This window comes from Dryobates pubescens, chromosome 1 (assembly GCF_014839835.1).
Source record: "Dryobates pubescens isolate bDryPub1 chromosome 1, bDryPub1.pri, whole genome shotgun sequence".
NCBI classification, from domain to species: Eukaryota; Metazoa; Chordata; class Aves; order Piciformes; family Picidae; genus Dryobates; species Dryobates pubescens.
Genome location: NC_071612.1, coordinates 8,652,342 through 8,678,796, shown reverse-complemented (window position 1 = coordinate 8,678,796; position 26,455 = coordinate 8,652,342). Strand labels below are relative to the sequence as shown.

Sequence of the window (26,455 nt, the reverse complement as noted above, 5' to 3'; positions counted from 1 at the left end):
GCCCCTGTCGGCTCCTGTAAGGGAAAGCTGACAAATACCACCTTTGATATGCTCCAGCAAATCCACTGTGGAGAGACACATTAGAAATCAGTTAGTTTTGATGAAGTAACTCTTTAAACCATAGCTTGATCACATAAACTTCACTAAGGTTAATAAATACCTGCCTCTTACAGTGGCCATTGGCATTATTCTTTGTGTAAAGTACAGGAATATGTAAATCAGTAGTGAGGCACCGTGGGACCTTAACCAGATCTTAAGAAAGTGGGGAGGCTCAAGTTTCGTCAGTCTAACTCTTCCCCCTTCAAGAGGCAGAGAAAGAGGGACATGTTGCAAAGAGATAAGCAGAAAGCAACAGCTGGGTGGTTCTTTCTCCACCTACTGATTGCACAGGAGTGCCTAAATGTGAGATATCCCCTTGTATGTAGCACACACAAGTGTAGCCCCACAGCTGTGAAGAACATGGATGCATCTAAGTGAACTGCCATTGAACAAATGTGGTACATCGTTTAAGTAATGCTACTTTGTTTTGGGGGTGTATATATGCATTCCATTCCTCCAGCAGATGCTCTCAAAACAACATGCCTTCCTTCCCAAAGCATGTCTGAAAGGAAAAACAACATTGTCAGAAAAAGCTTCTCACCCCTCTCAGGACAGAGAAAGTTTAACCACCCACCTCTTTCTCTCTTCAAAAAAATGTATTGGAATTTATGCTAGTGTCCAAAGAAGGAAAATCCTCTGACCTTTAGAGGGTGTAATAATTTGCAAAACTGTGCTAAAATGGCTCCTTTAGTTAGCTGTTAGGCATGAGGCTCTGAATAGGTTAACTTGACCCTTCAAAGTTCTCTCACCCCTTGCTGTGCCTCATCTCACATTATAATGCATGCCAAGCATTGAGAGAGTGTCACAAGAGCTACTAGGAAAATCTGGGGCACGGGGGGCAAATAAATTTACCTCTTTTTTTGCCATAAGAGCAAAAGAGAAATTAGAGAATCAAAGAACATGGCCAAACTACTCTTGTCTCAGTTTTGGCTCTGGTCCCTGGTGCTGGCCATTACATGCCTTCCAGCTATGACTTAGATGCCTTTGCTGGAAGTTTGCAGATATCTCAATAAATGTCTTTCATAAAGCAGATAACAGCTTACTTAGGTCAAGAGCTACAGTGACATCTTTTTGAAGGAGTCATAAGCACTGAAGTGAAACACGAGAACCATTCAGACACATCTGAAGAGTGAGGCCTCACTAAGGCTTCTGCTACAACTCCCCACATCAGTTTCTTTTCCTCTCCAGTTAAAAAAATCCTGACCTTATAAAGAGATAGTAATTCCAGTTATCTTCTGAAGCTTCAGCTTTGTCCAGACTGTGGACCCTGAGGTAATTGGATTTGTCCTCAGGAAGCTGATGTAATTTCTTTATCTTTTTCTTGCAGTCTGACAGAACTTTTCCCCTCAGAGATCACAGAGGGAGTTCTCTCTTCTTTGTTCTCACCAGCTTCAGCTCTTTCTTGGTTTAAGTCCCAACAGATCATTACATACTAGCATGTTGCAAAACCATCACATGGCAGTAGATGATCCTCCTCTATAAACTCTCAGAGTTTTGGATAGAGCAAAGGTACTCCCAACGAAGGAGACAGCAGACAGGGAAATTTAGGTCAGGATGCTGTTAGCATTCAATTATTTGGTAACCACAGCTGCAAACTCCACACTAGATATAAACAATTTGGATTCTCAGCCACTATTAGAAAACTCAAGACAGTGTGAAAGTACAGTCAAATCTAGTTAGACACATCTGCCTAAGACCAGACAGTATTTCACAGGCTTAGATGAGTCCATGGATATGGAAGCAAGTAGAGAATGGGGATTGTTGTGTGTGCTGTTGATTTTCAGCGCACTAAAACAAGTTGAAGAGCAAGCCTACCTCCTCATCACTTTTTCTGCTAGATCTTCAAGAGAACATATCCCTGATATTTAACAGAGCAGTTGCAGATCTGAACAGGAATGCAGGAAGGCAAGCAGTCAGTGCCTTCGCTCTGCTGGCTGATTCCTCTGGACAAGTCCTCTCAGCAACAGGGGGCTGCAAACAGAAAAGACATTAAGATTGTCCAGTACATGGTGGTGGTGGAAAGGAACTCAACTGGACAAGGAACAATCCTTCCATCACACAAAATAAACCAGTGACTAGGTGAAGAGGCTGAGACTCAGGTACTGTAACTGGAGAGCTGCAGGCTGCTATTTGGTCTGACTGGAAGAAGTGTGCTTTTCTGAACTGATGACCAGGACCACATCTCTGTGAGCATCAAGCAGCAGACTCCAGGAAGGTGAGTACTGTACTGCATAGCTTATGAGCAGTCAGCCACATCATCCTGCTGCATGGATAGCCAAGACAGCCAGCCCGGTCTTACTGCTGACTGTATGTGGCATAGTTCATCTGAAAACACACAACCACCACTAGACCATATTCCTGAATGGTTTCTGCTGTGACCAAACTGCCAGGTGAAGAGTCTTCAGATCACACCCAGACAGGTTTCATCTTGGGGTGAGGGGGTGGAAATAATGCCTGCAAGAACCTGACAATAGGAGCTCCTTCCCAAACAGGAAAACTTCATGTTGCTTTCCCAGGCTGCAATGACTTAGCATCACCACTGAAGCCATTAGACAGTCTCTGAAAGCAGACAAAGGTTCTCAAATAAAAAAGGTTTAATTTACAAGCAGATGTGCCAAGTGCTATCACCACATCAGAAGTCACACATAATGCTGGAGTTTGGTTTAGGGGAGAGTGGGCTTCTCATTCTCAGCTCTACAGCAGATTCCTTTGCAATCTACATCCCTTTTGCCACCTGGGATGTAACTTTCCTACTAAGTAAGGATGCTGGGAAATGCAGTACAAAGCATTTCAAGGTTTTCAGCATACAGTATCATCAGATTAGAAAGCCCTACTTGACGTTCCTACTAGGATGTCAGCTCTAGCCAAAGGTGGGGAGGAAAGAAAAGACAACATTGCCTGTGTGTAAGTAAACAAGAAGTTAGACCTGGATAGCTGCAAGGAAAGAGACAAGACAGAAAAAAAGCAGAACAAAGCATCTTCCACCTCTTAGCAACAGTGCAGTACCACTTTGAAAGCCAGCAACATGTGACATTACACACAGCTGAGACACACCAGTGCAGTTCAATTTTCAGACGTTTACTGAAGCGTATGCAAGAGACTGATCAGAAAACCAGCTGCACTCCGCTGTTATTTCAACAATAGGTTTATTTTAAGAAACATAACATGACATTAAGTAAAAATGCAAAATTGTGCAATTATGGCAAAATGTTTAAAAATCCACACGTTTGCCCTCAGAGGACTACAGTACTTCTTACTAACATACCTGAGCACTGAATGTTGGATGCCTTTCTAAACAGCCTTACGGACAGGGAGCTCTCCGACTTCTCGCGGAACATACACACGCCGCGCGTTTGGTGCGCCGAAACTGCTTTTAGTTATTCTAAGTTTCACTGATGGAATCGAGTGGAAGTTACAAAATGTTTCATTCTAAAGTAACTAACAACTTTTGGGGGAGAAAAAAAAAAAAAAAAGAGAGAGATTTACACTTATGGAAGTCCTTACAATGCTAGAAATTCATTTAATAAAGGGAAAGAAATGAATGCAGGAAAAAAAAAAACACATATACCAAGTGGAGCAAATGTACAGATTACTGTTTAAATATTACCAGTACCTTTGGTGCATTGTTGGTTTTTCCTGTGCTGTGCAAGTTTACTTAAGCCCAACTCAAGCAAAACTTGCCCAGGAATCTGACTTTTCAGCAAAATGCAGACACTTTTGAGCGTTGGCAAAATGTCACAGCTACGTTACTCTCTCTCAACAAAGTCCTCATGCACAAAATGTAGCATATTCTACTCCCACAGCAAGTTCCAGGATTTAGCTTTTACACACATGACAGACTTGGATCACATCCTCGGCTTGAATGGTGGAACAGAATGGAGATCTTCGTACTTTAGTGCAGATAAACAAAATTAACAAGCCTACTGCAGAATTAACCACAGCATATTGTTACTTCTATACATCACATGACCAGTCGACTGCTAACTCAATTCTATTTCATAGTTTCAAGTAATATATTGAAATTTGTTCTACCAAATAAATATAGATTGTCAAAAAGCAGCAAGAAGTTTTGTAAATACTCAACCAAGCTTCAAAACAAAACAAAAACAAAAACACCAACAAAAAAAGTTACATAACACTTGGCCAAACCAAAAAAAAAAAAAAAGTTTACACACAAATGCAACACTGTTAGGGAGGGTGCTTCAGAAAGCTTGCAGCTAGAGGCCTACGACAGCACAAGGAGAGCTAGCCAAGGACTAAGGATCATATCTTAAATGAAATTAGGTGCACTTACTAGAAAAGAAAGCAAACCAACAACCAAAATAAAAAAAAAAAAAGCCACCAAAAAACCCCAAACAACTCTTATTCTTGGCTATGGAGATACATAAAAGTATCCAGAAGAAAACTAAACAAAGAAACAACACACCTCAAGGCTGCTGGAAAATGCAGTCTCAGCAAGAATTGCCCACTTAACTTCAGCAGACAAATTCAGGTGCTCGCGTTTGAAAGAAGCGGTTTGGCGAGTCTCTGGAAGATGAGGTATGTAATGCAAAGAGGCATCTTTTTTTGTTTTCCTTCTCCATTTCACTTCACAGTTTTTTCTGGTTTTGCCTTTTAAACACTTTTGTGCAAGAATTAAGAAGTGGAACCAGGCAAGTACTTTCATGTATTAGAAAGATTCCTTTCAGGAACAGTAAGACCACATAGTAAACAATTATTACCCAAATCCTCAGCCATGCCAGGGGGATAAACAACGAGCTAAATATTTGGCTTACTGAAATATCAGCTGTTAAGCCAGATAATGGTAAGCACTTACAACCAGCAATGACCACTGCCATTTCAAGTGAACTGGTTTACCTAGGTCCATTTGGGAAAAGAGGAAAGAGAAAGAAAACATACTCACAGCCCCACAAAAATTAGAGCTGTATTAAATTAAACCCAGCATGTTACAGCTGGTAAGTTTTAGGATTCACCTCTTCCCTTTTAAATCCAGCTTTCACTACCGAAGTAGAGGCTGAACTTTGAACATATTCTTAAAAGTAAGCTAAAAGTTAAGTACATAGAGAAAAGTGTTGCAAGATATTTGATCCCTATTCTATATCTCATCTATGATTACTTAAACCACGCACACTTATTGTCAATTTTGCTTTAATACACCAGATAATGAAGACAGCTCAGTAGTGCAAATTTTCACATTATAGATCAGAATGAAGTAGAAAGTATTTGAGAGCTTGACTGCTGGGAGAAAAGAAAAACAACTTGTAAAGTTAAGCCACAGCTTTCCAAATTACTGGAGCACATGCCAACTCTGCACATAGCACTGCACTTTAGCTGAGACAGAATGAACACTCCACACAAAAAGAGGAAGAGATGAAAAAAAAAAAAAAAAAAGTAATCAATTATTATTAAGGCCATATCCTGTCACCATTCTGTGCAAGAATATCACTGCTGTAAAAATGTTATGTTAAAAAAGACACTATGATGACAGGACAGGGCCCGAGACAGACACACACTCCGTGAAAAACACCAGGCTGTCTTAAACAGTAGCATAAGGCTAGCCCATTTCAGATAAATGAGTATTAAAAATGTACTAGCACCATCAACATTTTGGGTTAAAGCCCTTTATGGGATGAAAAAAAAAAGAAAGAAATAAAATAAAAATTAAGCAGTGTCCAAAAAAAAAAAAAAAAAGGGTAGAAAAATGTTGTGTTTTTTGTTTGTTTGTTTGTTTTTTCTACAGCACTACATCTATGTGGCAAAAAACAGGTGTTGGGATTTCCCCACCCCACCCCACCCCCGCCCCCTTCCCCTACCATTAAGTTCAATTTTAACAAAAAAAATCCATAGACAGGAAGTGGTACAGCAATCTGAACAGGCCTCTGTTCAGGCAAAGGTACTCCATGTTCCAATTCTGACTCGACTTTTTCTCCTAACTTGTAGTGCACAAATACCACCACAAACATCTTAACAGACTTCAAAAAACAGCACAAGAAAAAAAAAAAAACTAAAAAAGAAGATCATTACAAATCAGGATATACCATTCCCAGGTACTTTTAATCTCAAGTCATAAGCAAAAAAACAAAAAACCCAAACAGTAACAAAAAAAATCAAACTCAGTGATATTGCCTCAAATGTTACCCGTATTAAACAAAAAAGGAAAAAAAAAAGAAGAAGAAAAGTCACTTCAAAACATCTTGGACATCCTCAGTTATTAATGCTAGATTTTCTTTCACTGTAGTGCATAGTTATCCTGGCTCTTCCACTTAATTTGCTCTTACCACACAAACACCCCTCTAGTATGACATGACTAAGTGTTTACCAGAAAAAAAAAATATGCTGATAATTGCACTTTGTAACCTCCTTCTCATTTCCCAGGAAAACATCAGTAAATACGAAACTGAAGCAGTAAATCCTTCCCCAGACTGCAACCTTTAAAGAGCACCCATCCCCATACACAAAAAAAACCTGTCTGTTTCAGCTTACAATAAATACTGACAGAATTTCTTTGTTTTCTTTAAGACATGTTTTCTCTAGCATCAGGTTACCACTGAAACCACTAAGGCCTGTTACTAAAAGAAAAGGAAAAGAAAAAGAAAAGAGGAAAGAAAGGAAAAAAAAAGAAAAGAAACAAAAAAAGCCATTTAAATAACTTTCTGAAGACACTGTGGATACAATTTAGCAACAACACATTCAAAATGCCGGCCTAAATCCCAGAGCCTATCTGGAGTCTCATATACTTTCTGCCATTGGTCAGTAACCTCATCATACTGGTAGAGCGAATTCTTCCTGCTGGTTCTGAAAACGTGTTCTTCAACAGTGACTTGAGTAGCTCTGACAAACAGGTGGAGTTTATTTTTGAGGAGTACGAGTTTTATATAGGGATTAATGGACTGATCGCATGGAAAGTCTTTCTTTCGAGTCCACTTATTCTGTTCAATGTCATAGGCCTCTACGGTAAACATGCGCTGATGGTTTCCACAGGTTCCAGCTATGTAGTAGATGGAGTCATTGTACACAGTTGCCAAGCCTTGGATTCTAGGCACAGTCATTGGGGTCAAAAATCCCCAGTAATCCTTCTGAGGATCATAGCAGAGAAAAAATTCCCCTGAAAAGAGAGAGGAAAAATAAAACATAACTTAACGTTTCATTTCCAGCACACCAATTCTGCAGCTACTAAGCTTTCAGGTATGATCTTCCACAGAAACGGTCTACCCTTTTTTAAAAGCCTTGATCCTGTAACAAAAACCCCAGCACCATCTCTTCCAAGTGCCTTACAGCACAAGTAAAATCTACTTTGAGATTCTGTTCCAGCTGAAGAAGAGGGAATAGAATAGAATAGAATAGAATAGAATAGAATAGAATAGAATAGAATAGAATAGAATAGAATAGAATAGAATAGAATAAACCAGGTTGGAAGAGACCTTCGAGATCATCGTGTCCAACCTATCATCCAACACTACCCAATCAACTAAACCATGGAACCAAGCATCCTGTCAAGCCTCGCCCTGAACACCCCCAGCGACGGCGACCCCACTACCTCCTCAGGCAGCCCATTCCAGTGGGCAATCACTCTCTCTGTGTAAAACTTCTTCCTAACCTCCAGCCTAAACCTCCCCTGACGCAGCCTGAGACTGTGTCCTCTTGTTCTGGTACTGGTTGCCTGGGGGAAGAGACCAACCTCTGCCTCACTACAACCCCCCTTCAGGTAGTTGTAGAGAGCAATAAGGTCACCCTTGAGTCTCCTCCTCTCCAGACTAAGCAACCCCAGCTCCCTCAATCTCTCCTCATAGGGCTTGTGCTCCAAGCCCCGAATCTGAAGCATATCAGGATACAATGTTCTGCATATTTCCTAGCTAGCCTTTACTACTTTTAAACCACGCTTAACAATCTGGGACAAAACCCTTCAAGATTCCCGTCTTGAAACGTCTGAAGTATTTGTTTTATTCTTTAACATCTTCACAACGTGCCACGTGCCACCTACAGACTGTGGAGTCTTAGAATTCAGTGCCTAACTTGTGCAAATAATTGTCCTGTAATCCACACCAAGTGAAGAAGTCACTGCTAGTGCTAGATTATCCATTGTCCCTAAATAACCACTACTTGGCAGATAAAATGCAGGTTGGGGCTGAGGCAGACCACTGTACATGAAAGAGTTAGAATGAACCATTCGCTTAAAAGGCTGCGAGGCAATTACTTGCATGAAGCTACTGTTCAGCATAAACTCTGTGATTAACTTAGAAAACACCTCTTCTGTTGACAGCACAATATCACCTACAGGCTGGAGACGACAGAGCTTCAGATGACTGAAAGCTTGTTGCCTGCACACTCAATGAAAAGAACATGGATAAAGACCACCATTCCTTTTGTGAAGCCCGGGAAAAGAAAGGCCTCACGTTTGCAAATATCAGCATAATTTCAATCATATATCACCTCACATGGCTACTTTCAGAACTGTAACCAAGCTCCCCCTCAGGTATAACAAAGAATACAGAAACAATACAATAAAATGAGTGGAGCACAGCTTAAGAGTTTAGATTTTTTCATTATTCAGTTTTGTTCCACGCCATCTCCTGTGACTGATGCTCATGTTCCCTTGGCATTTCAACACTCTTTATTGACTACTTCCAACTTACAAGAAAAAAAAAATCATTGGAAGTTAACTCTTTCTATATATTACTTCTGTGCAACTCAATCAAGGTTTTATCATACTTGCTAGTGCCACAGAATTATTTAAAGCCACCACCAGAGTCAAGTCTGATACGGGAACAAAAGAAGAAAACTCTCTGCCAATCATGTGGAAACCCACCAACTTTACCAAGTGGCAGGAGTACGAAGTCAAGAAACCAGTTTGACTTCTGGTGACAGTGTCTTCACAGGGTTCTCTATGCTGTGGGATCCAGTATGGGAAGTGGCCCAAACAGGGAGCTGGTACAGACCCAAGATCCCAGGTTCTGCAGGTGTTTACATAGAGGTGGCTCTCAGCAAGACATGACCAAGACACACACACCCCCCTCCCCTTTCTTTCCCACTTTTTGGGACTCTCACTACAGCCTCAAAGACCAGCCTCAGCACATTTAATGCAGACTGCTATGCGGTGTGTGCACACACAAATATATGGAGATCTTACACAAAATATAAAGTGAAAATAAATTATTTGGTCCATTCCCATAATGATTATTTCTATTAATTTTAGAATCTGTCTGGTACACCAATAAACTTGACCATTTATGGAAAAAGAGGATGCAAAGGCAGTACTGTAATTACTGACCAAAGAAACAGGGCTAACTAGAAAGAGATAAATCATCTTTCTCACTTAACCGGATGCCTTCAAAAAGCAGGGTGGGGCAGGAAATGAAGGCCTACCATGGTTAATTGACTTTTACAAGTCATCAATAATAAAGACACCAGGAACATTCACAGGTTTAGCTAAATAAAAACAAAGTGCAACTCACAGGACAATATCCATTCTTCAGCATCAGCACATTTCACCCAGATACAGAGGATCTAATGAAGAATTTACACAGTAAAATTTAATGCTATACTGCTGACTTAGAGCAGCACCAAAATTGCCATTTGTGCAGTAACTCAATACTACAACTGAGTGACACATTTCCAGGGCACGAGAACTCACGGAGCAACCTCACTCTTCCTCACCCTCTGTTCTCCCCAGCTTTCTTCCCAACCTGCTATCCCACAGCACTCTTTAAAACATCCAAGCAACCCGGTTTTCTAAGGTACCTAAGAGAGCACACTCGGATCGAACAACCCCCACTCGCAATAAAGAGTCAGTCAAACCACCTTACCCTGTAACACATAGATGTTATCCTTATATTCCACAGCACTGTGGAACTCCATTGCTACAGGCATCGGACAGACAGCCGTCCAACAGTTCTCTCGGCTGTCATAACACTCCACAGACTTGAGTGAGTTCCGCCCATCTCCTTCATAAACACGACCACCTATTGCATACAGTTTACCACAGCAATGAACCAATTTGCAGCCTATTCGGGCTCGCAACAAAGGAGCTTTCGGAATCCACCTATTGCCAGTGTGATCATACATCCAAAAATCACTCTCTGCTCTGTGGTCAATGGAGACCTCGCTGCTGCTTGGCCTGTAACCACCCGCAATATAAATATCGTTATCGGGAGATACGAGAATTCCAACCTCCCTCAAGTCATTTGGTGGCTTGCATAGTTTAAACACTCTCCCTGTGACCGAATCTAAACAAGGCACTGTTTGCTTCTTTCCTGAGTGTTTGTGGGCAGCATCAAAGCATATGATCATTTCAGAAGCGGTCATTCCAAGCCGTTGTGTATAGCCATTGGCACTATGTTGTCTCTTTTGTACACAGCTTTTGGCCATAGCCTGTGCAAACATGGGAGGGATTTTCTCTAAAAATGTCTCTTCCAACAGAGGCATACGGATGCATTTGGCAAATATTTCTGGAAGGTGCACTTCTCTCTTATTTTGTTCGTGCTCAAACCACCTTATAATGCTGTCATAAACGTGTTCTTCTTTGTCTACGTTTAAGTCATCACTGTCGAGTATACTTATCAGTTGGTCTTTTCTCAGCTGAAGAAATTCTTGCTCTTTGGTGACACTCAGAAACTTTTTACGAATATAGTCTTGTGATCTGTCTTTGAGTTCCTGATGACCATAGTGATCAGCAAAGATAAACACCCCAATGGAGTTCTGTGGGTCCAAATGACTGATCATGTATTTAGCACACTGGTCTTGGATGGAAGGGATCTGGAAGATACTAGCTGCGGTGAACAAAGCTTGAACGTTGGCCTCTGTCAGCATTACTCTGGAGGTATATGCATAGTTCAACACTAAATGCATTGACTCTGCTTCAACACCAACGATACGCACTTCTTTCTGGGTACTCTCTGTAAGGCCGCTAGTGAACATAGATCTACGAAAGAGAAAGTATTGAACAGTTTATTTGTATTTACCTTCTAGCTGCGGGTCTAAGAAAGGAAATTATAGCACACAGCTAATCACAATGTGTCTGCCCTTGTGTCAGCACAAACAAATGATGCTATACTACATAACAGCATTTGGGTACCTCAATCCAAGACCAGTTCTGCACTTACTGAAAACAGAGCAAGCTCAAATTTTGTGCTTAATTATCTCACACTAACGTCATATAGAAGTTCATTCCATTTACAAGCCAAGCTCTTGACATATCCAAGTCTTTGCACTCAGCTTTGAACATGTTACTTCATACGCATATGCCAGCATGCTAGAATATGTAACTTCAAAAGGAAACACGTAGTTACTGTATCCAAGGCACACTCAAAACAGAGGCATTTTTGGTTTGTTGGTTTGGTTTTTTAAATACCATGACATTTTCCCCAACAAAACTCACCTTTGATCAACAGGCACTATTAATTCATTGATGTCAAGAGAACAGTAATATTTTCTTACAAGCTGTACTATATTACTGACAGTTACATGGGATATTAGCACAGGTGATTCCCACTGGAATGATGGGCTAGTGTACCTGAAATAAGGACTGATTGCAGCAAGAACATTCCTGTGACAGGAGAATGTTTTTCCATGGTCCACTTCCACTACGATATCCGTCAGTTGTCCTTCATCATACATGGTTTTAAGCTGTTGAAGAATACTGCAAGCATGGAAGGGGTCCATTCCACTGCTGACTGTGTTTGAAGAAGGAATTCCGTTCAGCGTTTGTGAAAACTTACTTGGTTCTACAAAGCAAAATGGAAACTGTTTAACATAAACAAAAAAATAAACAAACAAGACCCCAAACCAACCCCCCCCACACACACCAAAAAGCCCTCTGAGCAAACAACAATTAGCACAGATGTGTATTCCATATTTCCTCACTGTCAGCAGCCATCAACAGCAAGTCTAATAAAGGTGAGCAAAGATATAAACACACCTCAATAATGGTTTTTTCCCCCCTTTCCTTATGTATGTGTAGGTTACCATTAACCTATAAAATTATCTCCATTAAGAAAAAAACATATGTAATCATATAAATAGTTCCTATTTATTACATATCACCAGAGAGGGAGAAAATTAAGTCAAGAATCACCATGTTACTGACTTACAAAATGGGAAATGCAAAGAACGCAGAAGAATAAAACATAACCTCCAACCTACACCACCACTCCATAAGTCTGTATGTACTTAACTCTACAATGAAACAGGAAGTGGCTACAAACTTGCACACATGATGATTAACAGCACAGATTCACGAAGAAACAGCCCTACAGTACATTGGGCAACAAACTTAAATTTGCATAAATTTGAATATATGGTTACATGCTTTTCTTGACAAAGAAAATACAATTGCCATTTACAATTTCTGAGGTGTGACAAAAACCCACATATCATTGCTGAAACATAGGAACTGAAGCATATGCTTCGAAGTAACATGCAATATGCCTGATGAAGTAAATCCCAAAGTGAAAAATTGAGCAATAGCTCAAGCACAAAAAAATCTGTTTCGTAACACCAACAACATTTTTGCGCAACAACAACAACAACAACAAAGAAAAGCTCAAAAGAAAAACATTAGGTGGTAACTGTTGCAAATCAGGTAAAGCTGCTGACTGCAACACATTTTGAACAACACAAAGGGGCAGAGAGGACAGCGAACAACAATGTTCGGGCTGAATAGGAGATTTGAACTGCAACTCGTGGTGATACACTGCAGTTACAATTCTCTTACTCAGAATCAGACACAGCTTTGAACATAGTCACAATTAAATTAGTAGGAAGCTGCTGTTGGATATACATTTCCCATGACAGGCTTAGGGCCAAATATTGTTAGAGTCTCTTCAAAACACTGTTAGGAAAGTCTTCAAACAGGTTTTTGTTTTGTTTTATTTTCCCCCAATACAACAGCACGCCCTTCAAGGTAAGATCTACAAAGGGAAAGTTTGCTTTATCACAGTAACCAAGCTCCAACATTCAAAACTCACCAATCATTGGGGAAAGGGAGAATCTGTACTTGTATGTGTTCAGAAACAATGTCAATCACGCTGAGTAAATGACAAGTAAATAATACTTTGCTAAATTGGCTTCAAAACTTCCTACCTGGCAGAGCTTTAATGTACAATAAAAGCTATCACAGCTGAAGAGTGTAGTTTACTTTCTAACAAAGACACAGAATAGTTCTTTTCTGACCCTGCCAGTCACTTGGGCAATGAGTGCATGAGATCAAGGCAGTTTCCAGTGCTGGTATAGATACTCATACATGTATTCCAGTTTTTCTACCAATCCACATTAGTTTTCACTCTGTAAAACCATCCAGTCACTTTTATCACCTTCATTTATTATCTCCCTCCCAAACTAAACATCTTTTTCTTCTATCAATATTCCTCTCACATGCACCTTAAATTTTTAACGCTGTTCCTCCCAAACATCATTCCAAAATACTCCCCCCACTAATTTCTCAGACACTCCTCCCTTCTCCACTCCCCTTCATAGAAGGCTTTCACCGCGGACAACCCCACTCCCACATTTCAGCTCATCTACCCTCACACAGATCACAATGTGAGGGTGTCCCTCACAGGAAACCCTTCTTCCACCCTAACAAAGCCCAGTATCACCGCACACCTCTGTTCACGCGGTACTGCTCTCTCCTCATACACAGGCCCTCGCTCCGGCGGTCTCTTACCCCATGCCCATGATCCCATCCCCCACAGACACCCTCCTCCGCTATCACATTCCCCACTCAGAAGAGACACCCCGCACCGCAGGCCCCTCATCCACGCACCCATCTTTCACAGTCACCCCTCATCCCACGGGCCCGAAGCACCCTTCCCTCATACGGTGGTCCCCACGGACACCCCTCATGAAGCACCCACCCCGAAACACCTAAGAAAGAGGCCCCAACACCCTTCCTCTACGTGCGCCCCCCGAAAGACACCCCTCAACACACAGGCCCCAACACCCCCCAGCAGCGACCCCTCCCCGGGTGCGGCGCCCCACCCCACAGGCCGCTCCACCCCTTCAGCCCGTTCCCCCGCCCCGGTGTCCCGGCGGCACAGACCTCCTAACGCTGCCATTCTCGGGGCCCCGCTCCGGCAGCGGGAGAGGGGGGCGGCCCGAAAGGAAATGTCACCGGCACCGCTTCCCCTGCGCCGCTTCCTCTCCGCGGCCCGTTTACTCCCGCGGAAGCCAACCCCGTTCCTCTCACCCACCAACCTGGACAGCGCTGATTGGGCACCGCACCCGTTGCCTGCCGGGAAATGTAGTGTGGGCCCCGGCGGTGCCCGCGCCGCGTGCGAGGAGCATGCTGGGAGCTGCAGTTCCTGCCTGGCCGCCTCCCTGGGACTTGTAGTTTTCACAAGGAGGCTGCGGGGGGCGGGTTCCGCCCGTCGCGTAGCAACGAAGAGGGGAGGCCTCAGGCGGAGCGGCCATATTGCCCCCCCCCCGTGGTTGGAGCATGCGGGTGGCTTCCAGAGCACCCTGCCCCGGGACGGGCTCCTGTTTAGGGGGACATAGCAGAAATGGCCTCTCCACATAAACAAATGCCTCCTAATTACTGCTTTATCAGTTGTTGTACTGTCTCCTTCCTGTCCTCACCGACCTGCATGCTTCCCAAAAGGGATAAGGGGTCCTTTGTATATGTAGGTTACCATTAACCTACTCTCCCAAATGCTGCCCGACCCAACAGGCCAGAGAGCAGACACCATGGCAACTGCTGGGAAACCATCAGAAAAGCACAGATTCATACCACAGCATCACACCACAGAATCAAACAGAGTACTTCAAAGATCATCTGGTCCAGTCTTTCATGTAAAAAGCACAGCCTGGATAAGACGGCCCAGCAACCTGCCTGGCAAAACTGTACAAGTGTCCAATGTTGGGGACTCCATCACTTCCCTGGGGAGTTTATTCCAGTGCCTGATTGTTCTTGTTATGGGGGGAAGAAACAGAAAAAGCTGGGGAGGGCAAACAGAAGAAAATAGCTGGTGCTATCCTAGTGCTGATGGATATGGTTAGGGCGAAGCAGTGTCAGGATGCAAGACCCGGAGCTGTGCAAGGATAAACTGACCTTTAATGAAAAATGCATAATTGCCTAATTAGTCTGAAGGTCTGTCACACCTTTTTTTTATTTATACAGGGTTTGTAACTTCCAGCACACTGTGGCCACCCAGATCAGCCATAAGCAGAGAGCAGCTGAATGACTCCAGCAGCTGACCAATGTTTTGCTGCCAACTGTAGGAAGAGGCTGTTTTCGGATGGCTTTGGAAGACTATAGGGAAGGTTTGCCTTTGCTCGAATCAGAGAAAGCTATGTTTTGTCTTTGACTCTGAGGGGAATGTAAACACCTTGTAACTGAAGGAGAGAAACTAGGCAGAATTTGGTGGGATGTGTTCAAATATTGTTTTGTTATTTTGACCTATTGTATGCCTTAATTACACATATGCCAGTAGAAAATGACCAGTTGAGATGTGACACATGTGCCTTCTGATAGACTGTATAACTTTACTGTATAACATAATAAACGTCTTTGCCTGATTACATCTGTTCCTGGAAGCATTGCTCTGGGTGATTAAACCATCTATGCAACAACAGCCAATGACCTTGAATATCACAAAGCACCTTTCTCTCTCCATCCCAGAGATGAAGTGGCTGATAGTCACCATCTTTTCCAGTTTTCTGCAGCAATTAACCACTGGCCTCATTCTGGGCAACTGAGTTATTATCAGAAGTTTGTTGTGGAAGGGTTGTTTTGGTTTTATGTTTGTTTGTTTGTTGTTTGTGAAATGCAATTAATGAAAGGAGAACTAACAAATAATGGAAGCATTCCAAAGTCCAGTGTATTTTTCTGGTTTTAATCAAAAATTAGGCTTAGCATAATTTTGCAGTTTTGTCTGGGAAGTTTAGAATACATAAAATAAACCAGGTTGGAAGAGACCTTCAAGATCATCGCGTCCAACCCATCAACCAATCCAACACCACCTAAACAACTAACCCATGGCACCAAGCACCCCATCAAGTCTTCTCCTGAACACCTCCAATGATGGCGACTCCACCACCTCCCCAGGCAGCCCATTCCAATGGGCAATCACTCTTTCTGTATAGAACTTTTTCCTAACATCCAACCTGAATCTCCCCTGGCGCAGCCTGAGACTGTGTCCTCTTGTCCTGGTACTGCTTGCCTGGGAGAAGAGACCAACATCCGTCTGTCTACAACCTCCCTTCAGGTAGTTGTAGAGAGTAATAAGGTCACCCCTGAGTCTCCTCTTCTCCAGGCTAAGCAACCCCAGCTCCCTCAGCCTCTCCTCGTAGGGCTTGTGTTCCAAACCCCTCACCAACTTTGTTGCTCTTCTCTGGACTCGTTCCAGCAAGTCAACCTCCTTCCTAAACTAAGGGGCCCAGAACTGGGCACAGTACTCGAGGTGCGGCCTAACCAGTGCAGTGTACAGGGGCAGAATGAGCTCCCTGCTCCTGCTGGCCACACTGTTCCTGATGCAGGCCAGGATGCCATTGGCCCTCTTGGCTGCCTGGTCACACTGCAGGCTCATGTTCAGTCTACCGTCGACCAGCACCCCCAGGTCCCTCTCTGAGGAGAAAGTTCTTCACAGAAAGAGTAACTGGCCATTGGAATGTGCTGCCCAGGGAAGTGGTGGAGTCACCATCCCTGGAGGTGTTCGAAAAAGGAGCGGACATGGCACTCGAAGCCATGATTTAGTTAGTCATGAGGTGTTAGGTATTAGGTAGAACTTGATGATCTCTGAGGTTTTTTCCAACCTTGTTGATTCTGTGATTCTATGATTTATTTATTTCTTTTTTTAAAGCAAACAAAACCAATTAATACTTTTAAAATACATTTTCCTTTAACTCTCAGAAATAGTAGCATAGGTACATTACCAATGCTCGAAAGCAGGTGAATTAAAAGGCAGGAATAATACTACTGAGGGTCATCCAACTGCGGCTGTGTGGTTTTGCTTTGACTTGCAAGGCACAGCTCTTCCCTAGTTTAGCAATTATCAGTGGTGTCCAGACTGCTGTCAATAATAATGCCACACAACACAGGAATGATAGAGACTCTGATGAAGGAGGTGTAAAAGAAAATAGAACTTCACGTCTGCAAATCGATTCCGCAGTTTTCCAATTTCCCCATTCAGCAGTGGCACGGCCTGTGAAATTGTCCCTAGAAATATAAAATGAAGGAAAGGAGAATACCTCCACTCTTACCTTTTAGCAAATGACATTGCCTGATACAGTTCATTTCCTTTGCTGTGGACTGGGCTGGGCTGGTTTAGTGTTCAAAATGCAGAAGTGAAACGGAGAGTGTTTTTTAATGTAGATATTGCATTGAAGCTGTGCTTTGGAGTGCAAGCTCTTCTTCAAATAGCTTACCTTGGTAAGGTGGGTTTTCTTTTTGATGAAGCAAATAAATTCCCATACAAACAGGTTTAAATATTCTTTAAGAGGCATTGATGTCAGCAATTCTCTTCATCTGAAGTCTTTCTCAAGGGTAATATGCCATCGCTTGCTCCGCTCTCTGGAAACCTTTATTAGCACTCCCTGACACTCCCATGGAAATCCAGGAACCTGACTTTTTCACCCAGAACTGCACTCTATTTCCTGCACTGTTCTTTCCTGCACTGTATTTCTTCTCAGGTGCAAAATGAGAAGCATGTTGTCTGTGTAAGTTGACCTAAAATCTGTGCCACTCACCTCACATGTTGAAGCTAGGTATCACAGATGGCATTTGCATTGCACACATATTTCAGAACCAGTACTTGCAGAAATCACAAGGTTCTTTGTGAGTCCCAGCTCCTTTTTCTTCTGCCACATTGTTTTCTTTCTCCCTTCTGTTGTTTTGCCTGGGAAGCAATGCAAGCCCAGCATTTGAGTGTAGGACTAGAAGTCAGAAAATTGGGTTCTTGGCTTGGTCGCTAATTTACTGCATGGTGTTGATCAGATAATTTGATTTCATGGATTTTGGCTTCCAGGAGACAATGGGGAGCTGTGAAACCCTTAGAGATACACTGATGTAAATTCCTTTATCAATATTATCAATTTTGGGGGGTTGTGGTTGTTTGTTGAGTGGTTTTGGGAGGTTTTTTGGTGTGGATTTATTTCATGAGGTTTGGTTTGGGGATTTTTGTTTGTTTCATTTTCGGTTTGATTGGTTTTGTTTGTTTGTTTTAGTTATGGTCAGCAATATACTGAAACTGATCATGCCATGTTAAGATTTCACAAGAATCCAAACTGTCCTGGTTATCAAGGGTGATTCTTTAACTTATGCTTTAATTTCACACTTAATTTATCCTTCCTGCAAGTACAGCTTGAAAACATACAGCTGAAAACGCTTCATGGAGAAAGTGGGGGCGGGGAGAGGGGAGAGGAGAGAGGAGAGGGGGTGTACCCATTTGATATTCCAAAGGTGCAAAACTAAAAATGAAATAGTAACACCTGAGCAGGAACACAGAGTCTATGTCTGTCTTTTGTAAGTGATTAGAAACATTGCCCCTTTATGAACTCAGAACTGGCGCTGCTTGTCCCGGGATTCTTGCCTCAAGACTTAAAGAATGCCTTTGTCATGAGCCCAAGCAAGAAAAGAAAGGAAGGAAAAAGTTTCAGAAGAAACTGAACACCATACACACTTTTCAGATAGTTGAGAACTTAGAAGATAGCAGAAAAAGAAGTTTGGGGAAAGAGTGAAGTTATTAAAAACCTTTCCCTCTTTTATTACATCCACAGAAGAGGTTAATTAGAAACCTGCAGTTCATCCAGCTGCAACAGAGGGGCCAAGAGAGCAAATCTTTGGTGAATTGTTGGTTTGAGTCATCTGCTAGGGAGCTGCCCAAACCATCCCCAGTCCTCTTGCTGCACATGAGATGATGCACAGAACACTTACAGAGGACCTAGCTCTTCCTATGTAGTATTAGGTTAAAACTCTTCATGCTTTCTCCTGCTAGCAATATAAAGGTAATAAATAAATAAAAAGTAATAAATGAGGCTGGGCCAAAACTTGAAGAAAACTAGGAACAGGGGTTTGTTTAAGCAGCTTTAAAAGGGAACAATTTTTAATGCACATGAATATTGCCATTTTCATTTTGTATACTTGTGTGCAGAGGGCATCATGAGAGGAAGGGCCAACCTACTCCCACAGCGTGCCATGCAGTCCCAAGGAAAGGAAGGTTCGCAGAAGCTTGACAAGATTTCTTATGTTTTCAAAGCAATTCTTCATGAATCTCTTGAGTCAAATAAATAAATATATAAATAAATAATTTTCCAGCAAAACCAGCTTAGCTATAAATTTTAAATGCTAGTAGGAAAAAAAGTTACATCACTTGCCATCTCCCCATATATGTCTCAATTACTAATATTAGTGATTCTTCAGTTGTTTGTACTTATTAATTCATGCTGTGGATGGGTGGGAAGTCATACAGCTGATCCAGCTGCACTCTGAAAACCCCTCATATTTTAATTGGGGAAAAAAAAAAAAAGTCTTGATATTCACTGTGGAACAATCTAACCTTGAAAAACAATCTTTTACCAGTTTGTCTTTAATGCATAAAACACTGCTCATTTTCTGCAGTTCTGTCACCAAGAGGCACATTAATTTAGTTGCACAATAATTTAATCCATTGATTGAAGCAGAGAGGGTTTTGTTGAGCAGTTCCAAGAAATCAGGCATTTCTTGCAGAATCTTTGAGATGACACAGTTCTTGCTGCAGTGTAAGGAGGGGGAATTGCAGATCATTAGGGAAAGTTGCCCTTCAAAGCCAATCGATCCTGCCATAGTGAGCACAGTGAGCGTTACAGCAGAAGAGAGGGAAGACTGGCAGGGGGCAATTAATGGGGCAGATATTGGAGTGCCTTTTCTGATTACCCCATACTGTACAGTGGATTCACCCTTGCTGAGACAGCCTGGTAGCAACAAGAGCCCTGATGAGATATGGCTCTGCTAATGTCAAGAAGTGCCACTTCCTAGCAGCAGGAGCAACTTTATTGAAACCATCTGTTGTTTTGGAAGACACGTGCGCACGCACACTTCCTCCTCCCAAAGTGTTTAACCTTTCTCTTCAGGCTGACTGAAATCACACAGCTAATCCTTTCTTAATCTCAGAAGGACAGGCTCTGATGTTTTCAGCAAGTCCCAGCAGCTACCAAAAATCTGGTTGTTTAGGAGACGTGACAGTGATGTATTCTGGAACAGTCACTTCAGAACAAAATACCCATTTATCCACCATCAGCATAAAGCTAGGGCAGCTGGTGATTAGTAGAAGCCTGTACTCTGCTGGATTTGCTCTGCACAGGGGACAGAATGAAGAGATTCAGTGAGTTTGGTCCCAGTGAAACCTCATTTTTCAGCAAGTGTAACCTAGCAGCTCTCTCAAAGGAACTGGCCCTGTTTGAGTTACAGCAGACTCTGAGTGTGAGCTCTGTTCCATTTTGTCAAGTCTCTAATCGTATTTTTATGATGATCCCTTCTTAACGCACCAGGACCCTTAAGCTCCTGGTGGCTGTGTTACAGAGGTGCGCATCAGAGCCCTGCTTGCCAACAGAAAATGTGGCACTACCAGAGCACTCACTGAGACTGAATTACCTCCAGCCTCTTTGCAGGTAAAGCGTTTCAGTCATTACATCTGTGCACGTGTAATTTCTTATTCCTAAAAGCTGTGTTTAAAAGCACCACTTCCAAAACAACTCTCTTCCCAGCTATTTGGAGCAAACACTGCACAGATCAGACCTCAAGTCTTTGAAATCCCTCTTGCCAGCAAGCGTGACCCATATCCCCCAGGCTTCTTGGCCACTCTGTGAAACAAACCCCAGACAAAGGGGAAATATGCCCCATCAGAGCAGGACCTTGTCTCCAGAACTGGATTTCAGTAAATAGTTTAGTCTCCACTCTAAACTCTCCTGGCTGCCTCCTCTCTAATTCAGAGGGCCCAGATAAAACAAATTTTTGCAATGGTGGAAAAGGTGACAACAGAAGAACAGTAACTTCTTGCTGCCCTTTCTCTCTGTCATCCGTTTTTGCTTCCACCTACATGTGTGTGTAGTTAAAACTCTGCAGATTGCATGACAAAACCCATACAGACCTCCAAAGAAGTAAGACAGTGATATCCTGGCCAGCTCCAACAGCTAAAAGCTGGAACTTTCATGCACCAGTGTAGCTTAAACTGATCCAGATGTTGTTCAGAATGCAAATCAAGCACAGGGAAGGTGCAGGCACTTCCCAGAGCACAGATAGCTGCAGAAAGGGGACGGTAAAAAGTAAAGCACCTCTTCTGTCTGGAACAAGCCAAGAAGGTTAAGAGCAAATGGGTTTTCCCTCTTAAGTGGGGAATCTGGCATAGCTGCAACCACATTTGTTTCTTTTTAGGGAGAGCAGAGTAAACCTGAATCACTCAACACCATTCTATACCCTGGAACATTCTGAAGTCGTCACTCAGACCTGCTGCACTTTTCAATTCTCTCTTCTTTTTTTTTTTGTTGTTGTTTGGTTTTGGTTTGGTGGGGGGTTTTTTTTGGTGTGTTTTCAAGAATTCAAATGAGGAAAAGACGATCCCTCAAGCTGCAACTTCATACTGAAAGCCTGAAGAACACAGGAAGCTTAATACACTGGAGTTATTTTCATAACTCAGAAGACCTGTCACTTAAATAAAAAACCCGAAGCATCTCATCTACCTTTTGAAGGCTGGTGTTGAGTCAATACTATCTGACAAGATGGGGCAGTGTGGTGTTACCAGCCTGTTCTCTGAGTGCAGAAAGGTAACAGCCATAAAAAAATCTTAACATCCCTGAAAGGCATAGTGATGGAGAGTGGGAATGTTCTTGTAAGTGTTCTTGTATTTGCTTCTCTGTAGAGAGCAAAGCCCAGTGTGTCAGTTGGCATAAGGAAGTTTAATACATAGTATTAGGGACTTTTTAAGTAAAACCCCTGTGGTACAGATGTGTCATTACCTGACCTTATTTACTTGAGCCACCCAAGTTTAATTGCATATTATCCATAGTCTGTGGATTCAGTTTGGAATATTTGACTTGCTTATGAAAACTTCTGTTCATATATTTCTGGGTACTGGCAATTTTTACTATCCATTTGTGGCTTTCGATCTTCTTCTCATTCTGGTCCATAGCTTCATTGTTGACTGGAGGGACACTGAGATGATGTCCAGGGAGAATACTTGGTCTGTTATTGACTCTTAAAGTGTATTTAATGGTCATGCATTAAAAAACCCACGAAAGGTTATTTCCTCTAAAATCTCAGTGCAACAGAACAAGGCAACTGAAAGGCATACAGTAGGTGGAACTCTAGAAATTATTTGCAAAGAATGTGTTAGAATATACCAAAAGGAAGATGACCCATTCTGCTAGCTAAAGCAGTAACATGGACAACAGAGTGTTTCCCCATTTGACCCCACCTTGCCCCACATAAAGTTTTGCCTGCTAATTCTTTTGCCAAGTAGGACTATGTCTAACTGCACTCAGTTGCACTCTGACCAGAGGAGGTGCTACCAACAGAAAGCCACAGAGGCCAGCTGTAATACAGACCAGCCACCCACATTAGGCTCAATGGCAAAACTACTCTTGGGTCCCTGAGCTACTCAAGTTGTGGCTAACTGGACTGTTCCCACACATCCTCCCATTGCACCTCTGAAGCAAAGGAACCCTTCCAAAAGGAATTCTTTACAGTGTCTTCATTTCTCCTCTAAAAGTCTGTCTTGATAATATATGGGAAATAATTGCCTAGTTTAAAGGCCATTTTGAGAAGTGCCTGTTTGAAAATCCTGACACATGGTACAGCTTTAAAGCCTGGAACTGTTCCTTGTACAAGAGGCCTTGAACTCTCTCTGGGCAGACCACTTTCATATCCTCTTGGATGGAGCACTTTCATATCCTCTAAGCTCACGTATTTCATGGTAATAAGCTGTGGGATTTAACTGTTCTGAGACAACATGCCTGCTCTTTAACCTAGCAGAATAAAGAAGAACTTTCCAAGCAAAAATAGTTAAGATAAAATGCTCCACATGATACTTGGAGCTAGCAGGGCATTCACTTTCTTTGCTGTTGGGTGGGGAGAGGAAAGGTTCTCAAGAATTCAAATCTGACTGCTTCAGAATGACACTGAATATCACTGTCAGCTCTACTGCATTTTCTTCAATCAATAAATGACAAACTGGCATATATGTAAGGGTAGAGGTTCATATGTTCATGTATGATTCTGCCATAACACCCACTTTAAACTCAATTCCTTTGGTCTGTTACACAAATTTAAGAATAACTAGGCCATTAGTGCTCATTGCCATGCATGAGGCACTCATCACCCTGTTGTCTTGATGCACTGTGTAACACTGCCTTATGATACATGGCATTGATCTGGTGTTTGTCCTCAGCATTGCTGTCACCTCCACACTTCTGAAGCCATCTATAGAAAACTATTAATAATTACACCTTGTACCTTTTCTCCTCAGAAAGCCAGCCTAAGAAGGATACATCATGAGCTTCATACACTGTATCATGAGCTTCATGAACTTGGCATAGTACAAATGCAAATAGGGGAAGTATTTTTAATGCCACTTGTTTCCTGTAGGCTGTTCTCATTTCTAGCATGCACTGTGCTGGCAAGGTCTTGGGGTAGCCACTCTCATTCACCATTCTTTTTACATTTCAGGAGTGAAATTCACATTTCCCTCTATTTTCTAAAGAAAGTACTGCACTTTGGTGACGTGGTAAGACAATTAAGTAGCATTTTTAGTGGTGAGCATATCTGCTAAATTCAAATATATGTTCAAATCTTTATAAACAAAGATTTTACAAATTCAGATCCAATAAAGATTCATCTTTTGATCACAAAAAACCAAATGTAAACTGTGTTCTATCACAGTCAATGTAAGTGTCTCTCAGAGGCAAAGGAAATGCAGAGAGAAAATCCACTATGAGCTAAACATTGGTAGACCTGGAACTGGATACTGCACACGTGCTCAAGCATAGGGCATCTGTTTCTTTTAATATATTAAACCTCTCACCTTTCAGACAGAGGCCAGGCTTAGCTCCCTTCCTCATTGTTCTCCTCTATCTAAAGCTGAAATGTGGGATTAGTTCCAGTCTCTGAATTCAATGCATAGCTGAGCTTACCTGATGTGACTGGAGGACAGCTACTCAGCAGGGAGGTTTGAAACCTAATAGTGGAACAGGAACAGAGAAACTCTCCAGTGACTAGAGCACACCAGCATGTGAAAGCTGGAGCTGTCATTTCAGCCACACGTCAATGTGGACTGGCTCTTGGCAACCATGCACAAGAGAATGAGCTGCAGTTCCAGGAGAAGAGGCTTGAGCGTTTTGAATGAGGGAAGGAAGATAAACCTGGTGCCAGTGTTTTAGCTCGATTGGAAAGTTTGCAGTGCTGAGTTTTGTATTTAACACAGCAGTCTCTTTCAAAATCTGTTTGGTTTTCCAAGAGCATCCTGATCTTGTTTCTTAAATGTTATGTCACAGAGAGTAAAGGAAAAGAAGCAGCAACAGTCTAAAGGAGATAATCCAATTCTGCGTGCCAGAGGAAGCTGTGAATGTCACACCACAGTGCTCTGCGCTCAAACAGCTGTGGCCATGTACTGACTTCTGTCACCCTGTGCTCTGCCAGACCTCACCTGGGATGCCAGTGGAAGATTGGGAAAGAAAGAAAGAGCATGGAAAATAAAGGGAACACACAGAACATTGGACAGCAGAGAGAGGGAATTTGCTTCCTCCAGCAGTGATCTCACTCCAATCTCTCCTTCATCAAATATGTCCACAGAGCTTTCTGCACACAACATTTCACTGTTAGTTCTGTCAGCACGACAACCCAAACATACTCCCCTTCAGTGATACACTCTTGCCAGCAGGACTTGGCTGCTGTTGCATGCCAGTGATTTTAGTTCACTCAGACACAAAGGGCTGATGTGAATCCCCAGACAGTCAAAGGATCTGTGTCACTGACTCAGTGAACTCTTGGGCAGTAGGAGCCCCCAGCCCGGGCGGGCAGCCTCCTATTGTCAGCCTTTCAGCCAGTGGTGCTGCAAACCCTTGTCTTACTGTTGTTGTCCTCATTCCCTGAGATATACAAGATGTATGCTTAATGGGATCACTGATTCAACTTTTAATTTCTAATTTAAACAAAACAAACCAAACAAACAACAACAAAAAAAACCCCACAAACAAACAAACCAACCACAAAAGAAACCAACCCCAAACCCTTTTGCATGACCCCCAAGATGAAAGCAAAGAAGATAGTTCCCCCAGTCCTGCATTTGCCAAGGTTGGCATTCCCTTCTCACTTTGCTCAGTGCCAGACCTTTGGGTTTTGCCTCCATCCTGTTGACTTTGAGCCTTCATGTTTCTGAACTGTGGCTGTACAGCTCAGCATCACTTAAGAACCCTAACTGAGTTCTGCTCTGGAGCATCCTTACTTGGAAACAAAGCTCAGGAGAACTCCAGCATGTAATGAATGTGGTCTTATTTCCAACCAACAACATTCATTTCAAGGCCAGGGTCTTTAAAACTCCCTGTGCTGCCACACATTACCTGCCAAACCTTCCCACACTTGCAGACTGGAACAATACCAGGCGAGTTGATTACAGTTAGTAAATAACATGGGATAAAAACAAATTAGGTAGTAAGAGGGCCCTAGAGAAATTAAGGAAAAAGCTCTATAGCCTTTCAACTTATTCATGATTTACTAGAAAATTGTATAATGTAGCAGGCTTAGGAGCTAGCTAAAATGCTTCTAAGACCAAAATACCCTGAACTGAATAGCAAAGTTGCATACTGAAAGCCTGGGGAAGTGTTTAAAGCAAGCTAAAAAGAAAACCGATGCTCTCCCTTCCCCCTGCCCCAAACCTTTGATTAAAAAAGCAACAAAAATGCTAATCTTCTGTGGTTAAGCAGAAAGGCTTAAAAAGTGGCTGACAAACAACATGAATTATTCAAGGACAAGGTTACTGCTATTCCACACACATCGCCCCAGAATGTGAGCACAAAGCCACACGAGCACAGTAATTTCTGTGAGTGTTACAGTGATAAAAGAGCTTCAAATAACCTCCATTAATTGCATCAGCATAATATGGCTTTTCTGGATCTTTAAGAATCCATAACAGACTCTCTAAAAACAGAGGGCCTGATCCCAATCTAAATTAAACAGGTTCTCTACATTTTGTGACATCAGTGGGACAAGTGTTATCTTATGTTGAATAGGTATGATCAGAAGCAGCCCCTTTCTTTAATCTGATATTGGGCAAGCATCCAGGTGGGTTGAAGATCAGTAATCAGATAAACCATTTAGAGTTCCCATGCTCATAATCACCCTCTTCCCTAAATCCAGAAGAAATCTTGTCCCCTTCCAGACTGGATTTGTATATATATG

General features: G+C 42.3%; 1 protein-coding gene across 1 annotated transcript; it reads right to left on the bottom strand.

Annotated features, from left to right (window-relative positions):
- Positions 1 to 6,218: 6,218 nt before the first annotated feature.
- Positions 6,219 to 14,505, bottom strand: KBTBD8 (kelch repeat and BTB domain containing 8). Its single transcript, XM_054161171.1, is given in 5 exon segments — positions 6,219 to 7,204; positions 9,903 to 11,017; positions 11,609 to 11,819; positions 14,135 to 14,481; positions 14,483 to 14,505. Coding segments are annotated over 5 exon segments (2,160 nt in total). The 3' UTR covers positions 6,219 to 6,740.
- Positions 14,506 to 26,455: the final 11,950 nt, after the last annotated feature.